Source organism: Nilaparvata lugens, chromosome 1 (assembly GCF_014356525.2).
Source record: "Nilaparvata lugens isolate BPH chromosome 1, ASM1435652v1, whole genome shotgun sequence".
Taxonomy (NCBI): Eukaryota; Metazoa; Arthropoda; class Insecta; order Hemiptera; family Delphacidae; genus Nilaparvata; species Nilaparvata lugens.
The window spans coordinates 82976712-82986966 of NC_052504.1; the positions used below are offsets into that span (position 1 = coordinate 82976712).

Sequence of the window (10255 nt, forward strand, 5' to 3'; positions counted from 1 at the left end):
AACATTTCTCTGTACAATATGAGTGCACAAAAAGAGAAAGAAGAATATGCACTGATACTACAGAGTGACACAGAATAGCGGGAACTTTTAAAAACGCCATAAAACATTAGTGGGAAGGGCAAAAATAATTTTATTTAAACTAATGTAAAGTTCAAGACTTGCCATTTGAGAATTATTAATAACATCTATCACTTTTTGACAATTACTTCTTGAAGATGGCTTCCTCCTGCACGAATACACTCTTGAAATCTGTGTTGAGATTCCTGAACGATTGCTGCAACATTTCAGCTGGGGTATTGTTAATTTCATTTTGAATTGTCTTTTATGACTCAACCACAGTTATTGGTAAAGTTGTGAAAACGTTTGATTTGAAATAGCTCCACAAACAGAAAATTGCAAGTGGACAGATCATGGGACCAGGAAACGCAACCTAATCGTGAGATTACACGGTTACTAAACAATCTCACTCGCACAGTTGTCATTGAATGCCGTGCAGAATGGATTTCGCTCACAATTTCATCCATAATTTTGAATTAATTAAAAATTAAAACAATTCAAAATGAAATCCGCAATATCCCAGATGAGATGTTGCAGCGATCAATGAGGAATCGTCAACAAAGATTTCAAGATTGTATTCATTCAGGAGGAAGCCATAATGAGGAAGAAATAATTGTCAAAAAGTGATCGATGTTATTAATAATTCTCAAATGGCAAGTCTTGAACTTTACATTAGTTTGAATAAAATAATTTTTGCCCTTCCCACTAACGTTTTATGGCGTTTTTAAAAGTTCCTGTTATTATGTGTCACTCTGTATATACGCTACATGATAATCAGTATGGGAAGTAAGCAGCAATTTTATCCAGTTAATGTAAGAATTGACCCGACATCCACAAAAATCTAACACACAACTAGAAAGATGCCTGACCGATTATACAAACTGAATTCAATGGAAGAATGAGAAAGATCCTTTCAGCCACATTTATTTCAAGAAAAATATAACAGCAAGTTAACCAGATTTTTGTTCAGAATGGTTTGTTCACGTACTTCTGGAAAGCCTTCATCAATATTTCAATTTGGAAATTCAAGTTATGGTCCTATTTTTCTGTTCTTTTTGCTGAGTATGATGCTCACATGAGCTCTAGGCTAGTGCGTGGGTACTGTAATGAGACTGATGATGATGAGATGAGCGGACCTACTGCTTTAGGTGGGTTCCGAACCACCGGGAAGACATCATAAAAAATACATCTCATAAAAAGTATTCAGAGTTGATTTGCTCATCAATCAATTCAAACAAGTAGCCTATTTGATTGATTTACTTTTTCAATTAATAATACAACTACATTACGAGTGGAAGTGGAAATTTCTGTTGATTGAACTTCAACCTAATATAGCCTATCAAGGGCATAGGAAGTGACATTGATATTACGACAAGGAAGAACATATGAAAGGATCTCTCTGCAATAAAAAGCCATAAGAATAAATAAATAATAATTAATATTTTATGAATCTTAATTATAATGAACGTAATGGTTAACCAGCTCAGTTTGGGGTGATACGGCAATAAACATTTTTTAATTAAATTGAAGGAAATGCAAGGCCGGTTTTTAGGAAACTTCTTCAATCTAATGCAAGGTCTATAGAAAGAGGTTAAGACACGCGGCCATTTTGTTGCTTGTTGAAAAATTTGTTTACTTGCTGTAAGCATAGAGAAACAATAGGGTAAGTAGATGGGACGCCATATCGTTTATGTTGCAACTTTTACTGTTATCTCAAGCCGATTACTGTCGATTTTTGTTGGGGTGAGAGTGTATGTACGGCACAAAATGAGAGACTACCAGCGTCACACAGCTTCATGGGAAAGAACTACGTGGACTATCGGCTTGAGATAAAAGTAAAAGTTGCGACATAAACGTCGTATACCATGGGTTATCTACTTACGCTATTGTTTCTCTATGCTGTAAGTTTGAGCTGATAAACAGCTAATGTGTTATTAGTATTACGAATATAGTCTAGTATTATATTATAACATAAATTTATTGGGCCATATGAATAAAACCAGAGCATATGCTCATGAGCATGAGCATGGAGCATTAGGTAGAAGCATAAGCATTTGCTCAACCTTATGCTCCTAAACTCTGGAGCAAATGCTCACGTATTTTAAAGATTTTCATCAGCTGATTCGCCTTTGTGACCTTACTTTGTTTTTATAGCTCACGTAAGCGCAAAATATGCCAGTATAGACACCGCTTGTGTTTGGTCGTCTGCTCTGATCTCTATCCATAAATTGAGTTTTAGGTTAGTTGAGTTTTGAATTTTGAAATAATAGCGTGAAAAAATGTCATCTCTATAATAATCTTCAGCATAATCTTAGAATCTCAATAGCTTTCTAATAATTGTCTACACCTCTCATCTTCTTAAATGCCTATTTCCTATTCATTGATTGCTATCTTTATATCGGATAGGTATATTTTGTATTATTCTTATGTAGGAATGGTGATATTATATCATGGTTGAATCTAAAAAGTTTTATAGATCTCAACTATTGGTTGTGATCGTATCTGGTATAGTTTCTTCTTACTCACACGAATTAGTATAGTTTCCTCCTCCTTACACGAATTAGTTAAGCCATTTTATTATGTGCAAAAGCAAAAGGGTTTACTCACGTTTATTCATAGAAAATGAAGCATATGCTCCATATTTTAGAAGTACAAGCAAATGCTCAACTTTATTCATATGGCCTATTGAGTCTCACTCCAAAATTTTCATGGGTGTCATAACCTGTATCTATAGACCTTGATCTAATATACCATTCAACCTATAGATTTGTTAGAGTAAGGCATGGTTTTCAGGGATTTTGAAGTGTCCTAGAAACTGGACCTTGATGATTCTGAACCCAAGGTATAGCTGATCACGTCTGTAAACATCAATGCTGCAAGGAAGAAGGAAACTTGGTGAATAATGAAAGGTAGGAAAGGAAAGTGGTGGGTACTGACCTGGTTGGCGGCAATTGACATTGAACTGACCTGTGCCCTCCAATGCTGGGCGGGCCGCCAAAGTGGTCGTCGTCGTCATCGTCGCTGTCTGCCCCCGAGGGCGGCATGCCGGCCAACACGCTTTGGTCACCGCCCCCCACCACCGAGCTCGACTCCACGGCCGGCACCTCCCCCATTGGCGCGTCGTCGAACAGACCTCCCTCGAACAGGCCTCCCGCTGAAAGCAACACAACACATTATTATCCATAAAGCAAGTTACAACTAAAAATGCTAATATTAAATAGTCTATTAATAAACTTAAATATTCTATAGTGATTGGGCGACTCGACAAAGTTTTTAAAAATTGAAACTTTATTTTCACCCTAAAAGTACGATAAGCGAATAACAAGAGTTTGGGAGCCAAGTGCTCTCGTCGAGTTGTGTAGAACTAACTAAAAACTATTAATTCAACATCGAGAGACCAATGCATAGTCACCTAGATACTATAACAATGGGCTTGAGTATTGCTATTAGAGATATTTAACTTATGACTATACTCAAATATTCTATGAATAAAGATGTATGGGTATAGATCGTAAGATGTTTTGTAAGATGTGTAAGTTAGAATATTGTATTGGAGGGTCAAGTGTAAGAGAGAGCCGACTGCATCCTAAACTTCACCCTCCTAGAATTTGAATAGAGGAGAGGCAGTAATTTATTCAATTCAATATACTCAAATATTATATAAATAAATGTTGTTATTGGTGTAAAATAACAAACATTTTTTTCAAACAATACAACAACTATGCCAATGGAGTGATCCGTGGTCTAGTGGATGGAGTGCTTGCGTACAGATCCAGGGTTCAAACCCTCTCATAGCCAAAAGTTTTTTTTCACTACCGTGTTATCGGATGGGCATGTTAAACTGTCGGTCCCGGCTGAAGTATGACACTCGTAAGGCCCATTGACGGCTTAAATTATATATTCAGGCGGTGGGACCTTCCCGCAAGGGACTCCCCAACAACAAAAGCCATACGAATTTACTTTTTCTTAACTATGCCAATTATCTATTATTTCAGAAATGCTTTTATAATATTGAACTTATTTGTACAGGCTACCTAGAAGATATTATATCATTATGTATTCTCGAATTAGTGAAGGGTTAATGAATTTCAAGGGTTATAGACAATAATGATTTGAATTGAATCTAAAACTCTAATTACGGCGATAATAACTATCAAGACGGAAGAGTTCACACGCATGTTGAAGCTAAATTGTATCATTAAATCATTAATAATTTGAATTATATGTAAAATTATAATGTCGAGTCAATGGAGTATGAAAATCCGCAAGAACTCACCAATAATATCCTGGCCCAAATTTCCGCCGAAGCCATCATCTCTGATGGGTGTGTCAATGTCCAATCCTCCCCGAGACATGAGACCTCCTGAAGTGGAGGGCTGCGGCTCGTCTTTTCCTTTCTCCATGTGTTCAACTCCATCGCTGAATAATAGGTTATCCTGCAAGAATACAATAATATGATCTCGTAAATAGACATACAAGGAAAATCAAATAGTTCAATACATCATACTCAAGAGAAGCGTTGATTCTAATTCCAATATTGAAATAACAAAAAAATACAGAAGAGGTCACAATCATGTTGGAGCTAAATTATAGGTGATGCTGACGTCATTTCACACTTAGCGACCATATGCATCCATCTACGGACAACACTAAACCACGTTTACTTGAAAATATGGTTGCATTCAAGGTATCTAATAATACAAGTTAGGGGTCACGCACATCTTGATCTTTTGATGATCAGTGTCAGATGTTCGGTGTGACGTGATTGGTGCTCTAAAAGTCTATTCTTCCTATCTTTTCCATGTTAAATTGAGCAACTTTGTAAGTATTTTTCTCAAAAAGTACAAAACTTTCAAGTCCCATCAACATATCCTACGATTCATACAATATTTATCTTCAATTTTTTTAGAGTTTCAATACTTTTGGACGGCTGGATCATTCAGAATGTTTGATTTTGTAAGAGCATGCACATCGAATACCTGTTGCTCTCTTATTGAAAAACTAACATGCTTTTCCTGGCTCTTTTGTAATTCGATTAATCAATGCTAATGAATTTGATAAATCAATCCTTGATTAAGGAATTGAAAACGTGAAAACATTGATTATACTAATATATTTCACTCACAATCCTTTTTCTTGTCTGTGTATTCTAGATACCTTGGTTTCATTTATCATAACGTGTTCCATTCCAGGTTCAAACGAATAGCTGACTTTTCTCCGTTTAAACGGAGCATCTGCATACGGGCCTCAATCATGTTTCAATGTAGAGTTCAGTCGATTTTCTAAATATCCGTATCCTTGGTTCGTGTATTTCTATTTTATAACTTACTACTTTCATGAAACATCATATTATGAATGATTTAGTCAAGGGAAAAGTAAAGCTGCGTTTACAACAAGGTTATTACCAGAATGTTTATTTCTCCGTCCTTATAGATTCTATTAGATTGAACTTAACTTGACAAACTCATATGCTCATCAGGTGTATGATAAGTTATGTTCAATCCTAATAGAATCTGTAAGGACGGAAAAATAAACATTTTGTTACTAACTTTGGTGTAAACGCAGCTAAGGCTGGTGAGGACGTCAAGTTTCAGTTTTTTAGTTTGTCGACTGGACTGCATGTGAAGCATGAACCAAGGTGAGAGAAACAGATCACATGCGCAGTATTCATACCCCTCTCGACTGAACCATGTAGCCTATAAAAGAAAAAGCTATATTTTTTTAGAACATAACTTACCTGATCTAAATGATGATCGAAGCCAGTCTGCCTCAACAACTCAGGTGCATCAGTATCGAATCCCATGTCACCAAAGCCTTCCTCCTGTGGTACCAAAGCACCGATGTTACCGTACTCCTCTCGCATTGTTATTTCCTCGGCACGCGACTGATTCAAACTGAACTGAGCTTCGATATCAACAGCACTGTAATAAGACAATTATTGTCCATTATTAGAGTGAAATTCAAAATAATGTATCACACTATTGTAGATGAAGAGGGAATAATAAATAAAGAAAAGAGTGCTGTCTGGCGTCAGATTTCGGGTCGCACCTGATCTATTGGGACTCATGATTTAATTGTTTCTATACAGCCGGGACCGTCGACTTTACGTGTCCATACGAGACACCGGAATAGCCCGAGAAAGGTATCTAGGGCGGCCGAAATTCGAGCTCGGGGCGCGTGGTTTACTAATTCAGCGCCTAAATCACTCAACTGCAGTCTCTACTAGTTTTATTTACAAAAATGGTAGTATTAAATACAACCATAGAGGAAAGATAGCATGAGAAGATATCCCATGGTATTGGTCGTTTATGTTCCAAATTTCTAGCTGATTTATGTTAACCCCAGCTGATTACTGTCGACTACTGACAGTGATTATTATTACCGTACTTTTTGGGCGGGTGATAGTGTAGGAACGGCACTGTTTGAGAGACTGCCAACACCGCGAAAAATAATTCCTAGGACTATCGGCTTGAGTTTACAGTAAAATTTGGAACATTAACATAAGCTCCCTATATCATGGAACATCTTATTATACTATATTTTCTCTTTAACTTGCTCTACAATAAAAAGCATATTGATCAAGAATGAAAATTGAATATTAAATGGTCATCTATTATCCAGTGCATCCTCTTGTGTCATTAGATTGAAAGACAGAAAGACTGACACCCCATAAAAGAAGCCTGTACATAACTAGACCTATAGAATATGCAATCGCTCTGGATATATTTATTTCGGTATTTATCAATTTGTAAAAAATCATTCATCATTAAAATTATATTGGAGAGGAAAATCAGGCAAAACCTTTAATATTCCTCACCCAAATTTAGATTAATATCTATCAGTTTGAAATAAAGTTAACGCACTTTCAGTTTTCACTCAACATGGTCATAAAGAGATAAAATATCGTAAGATGGATAGTTTAACAAGCATTGTCTTCAAGCCAAATCAAATACTTAGTTATCGAATGGGCACGTTCAACTGTCGGTCCAGCTTGAGTACGACAGTCGTAAGGCCCATTGACGGCTTAAATGATATATTCAGGAGATGTGGGACTTTCCCGCTAGGGACTCCCTACCAACAAAGGCCATACAAATTTACTTTATAAATAATACGCACTGTATTGTTGAACAATTGAATCAATCAATTGTAAAATAACGTACTTGAGTTCAGGCATAGCCGAATCGAAGTCGTGGAAAACCTCAGGCAGAGTGATGGCATTGACGGCTGCCTCCCTGTGCTCCTCGGGCAGATCAACCATGCCAGGCCGGAACGCCATCTTGATCTTGACGAACGCCTCATTGCAGTCTGCTAGCAAGTACTTCGCTTTCCTCGAGTAGATACGCACCACTCCAAGCAGCAGATGCCCTGACGTTCTCAGAGCCATTTTCACCTGAACAAAAACGAACAATCTCAACCTGAAGTATTCAAGTGAAGTATATAGTTCAGGAGTATAAATAACAATAGAATTATCATCTATGCTGAGTTAAAAATGATATTGTACCAAGCACTCGGTGCAAGATTACAGCTAAGCTGATGGTATATAGAGAGAAGGTATACAGGTATGATCATAGAGTTAATCAAGGTATGATCAAAGAATTTTTGCTGAAAATTTGCAAACAATTCATCCGTAGAACGAAGTGTTGGCTATGGCTTCATTCACCTTTGGAAACTGAAAAATTCTTCAGAGTGTTAAGCTGAGTAAATAAATTGTCATAAAACATAAACATTTTTCCTCTTCTTCTCTCTTCTGTCTTATATTCTCTTTTCTGCCTTAAAATACCTATTGGTCGATTTATAGGTGGTGGCTTCCTTCCTCCCTAGTGTTCACATGAAGTTTATATCACTAATATATATGTAATGAGGGCTTTGCGGAAACTCTTTTGTGAATAGTATTTTTGTTTGCATCGGTTCTCACATAACATGTTAAGGTTCTCCATCATCAGTTAGATCATTCCAAAATGTTGATTTGAGTTGTAAACTTATAAGTTTCAAGTTATTTTCTAGTGTATTTTTGATATGGTACATTATAATATTATAGAGTCAAATCGACCTTTCAGAAGTACGGTACCTAGTATCTTTAAATTGTTAGTTATAGGTAAGCTAACTGATAAGATGCTTTGTATTTTGTTGTATTGCTGATGTAAACAATAAAACTTGAATTCATGCAACCTACTGATTTATGTAAGGAAATGAAAATCAACCGCTCTAAGGTTGAATTTGGTTTGATTTAATTTACGTCAGAAAAAAGAGAACTGTGTAATTGAAAATAGAAAACTTACCTTTGGTTGCAATATACCCTCCACTGACTTCTCAATATTAGTTTCAAAAACATGTGCTTTTGTGAGCTTCTTGTCCCAATGAGCTGCCAACCAGATTCGAGCCAAAGGGCCCTTCTTGGCGAGCACAAATTGCGCGTAAAACATGTTGAATGTGTAATTATTCCAAGATTTGAAGTTTCATCAATCACTTAAATCTGAAAGAAAAGAGGAACAAATTAACATTTTTGTAATTCCTAATAGTTTTATTGGGAAGATAATCTAATTGATAAGAAATAGAAAATATATATTAACTAACATCAAGGTTTTAAAAAGTATTAAGAGCTACGGTACTTGCAATGTTAACCTGATAATTGCATTTAGCGGAAGTTTTTTGGTTAGACTAAATTAGAATACAAAAAATAAATCGAATAAAACCACAAAATTACTAATGAGCGTTGGAGATACTAGAACCTGAATACATAAAAAAATTTGACAGCATTCATCAGGCAAACGATAGGCTATAATCTTTACAACATCAGTTTGCACAAAAATGATAATAAAAGACACAATTTGAATAAATTATAATAGTTCTAAAGTAATAAATTATCTAATATCAATAATTTATCAATCAAAGCAGTATTGAATATTGAAATAAAATAAGCAATGTATTGAACAAAGTAAATAAACACTATTTAGGCTAGGTGATAACTAACCTTCCTACAAAGGGCTTGTTTATTGTAAGTCGTCAAGAACATAGTAGTTTTTCAAAATGAAGATAAAATAAGGAATGATAATAAGGATGAGTTTGATTTTAAAAATAGCTAATACAAACTTTAAAAAAGTATAAATGTAAACTTAATAAAAGGAAAGCGTTTGGCGCCCATTCTCTACTGTATGTTGTATGAAACCGAAACTATTCTGCAATACACTCCTAATTAACAGTTTATGTTTTCCTTGTAAAACTAATGAATTTGTATAATTTTTCAAAAATATCTGAAAGATATTTACTTACATTTGAACTGACATCCATCACAAATAACTTGGTAAAATTCACCACAAAAACACTGAACTGAATTATCCGAATAGAATAAACAGAAACAGACCAACACGAACACAAACGAACGAACGACTACAGTTACAAGATGGCGGCAACGTAAAACAATAAAATTGAACAAGAATTCATTTTTTTGGCATGAAATTTGAATTTTCTACGATTTTTTAGCTATTTAGATAGAAATTGTATGAATTATCTGTTATTTTTGCGATATTTGCTTAAAATAGGTGAATTTGTTACTTGATATACATCAACTGTGACTGATGGAAAAACATTTTTTTCTATTTTCATAAACTAATAAATATTATTTGTTCAATAAAACCCATATTTTGAGAAATTCCAAATGTCAATAACTTGATATTTACGAAAATATAATGAAATTTATTTTAGATCTCTTTGGTGGGTCAAGCCACTGCCATCTGTCATGTCTCTTGTCGTCTTGTGTCTTCTGCTAGAAAAAGACAGAAAATCTCAAGAGACAAGTGGAAGGGGGGGGTTACAAACTGACCGACCAGGAAACTGACCGACCTGCAAAGTGACCGTCCTGAAAACTGACCGTCCAACAAACTGACCGTCTTGCAAAGTGACCGTCTTGCAAACTGACCGTCCTTATGACGTCATAAGCACCCTGACAGGGGGAACATCAACTGTTCAATGGGAGAGCCGATCGACTGTAAACAGAGATGGCCTTGAAGTTCCTAGCGTTCCACAATTCCACTATGAATACTTTGAAGTAATGCGCATGCTCTGGATCGACCAATAGAATTTACACGCGCGACTAGCCATTACATTTCAAAATTTCTAATACTTTGAAGTAATGTGCGTGCGCTGGATCGACCAATAGAATTTACACGCGCGTCTAGCCACTACATTTTAAAGCCTAGGT

General features: G+C 35.7%; 1 protein-coding gene across 1 annotated transcript in view; it reads right to left on the minus strand.

Annotated features, from left to right (window-relative positions):
• LOC111054350 (double-strand-break repair protein rad21 homolog A) overlaps nucleotides 1-9419 on the minus strand; it is a 28904-nt gene extending 19485 nt beyond the window's left edge. Inside the window, exons 1-6 of the mRNA XM_039445357.1 lie at nucleotides 9328-9419; nucleotides 8337-8530; nucleotides 7218-7447; nucleotides 5795-5978; nucleotides 4334-4493; nucleotides 3025-3211 (exon numbers count right to left, since the gene is read on the minus strand). Of these exons, the coding sequence (XP_039301291.1) occupies nucleotides 3025-3211; nucleotides 4334-4493; nucleotides 5795-5978; nucleotides 7218-7447; nucleotides 8337-8480 (905 nt within the window). The 5' untranslated portion in view covers nucleotides 8481-8530; nucleotides 9328-9419. The remainder of the gene's footprint in view (nucleotides 1-3024; nucleotides 3212-4333; nucleotides 4494-5794; nucleotides 5979-7217; nucleotides 7448-8336; nucleotides 8531-9327) is intronic.
• Nucleotides 9420-10255: the final 836 nt, after the last annotated feature.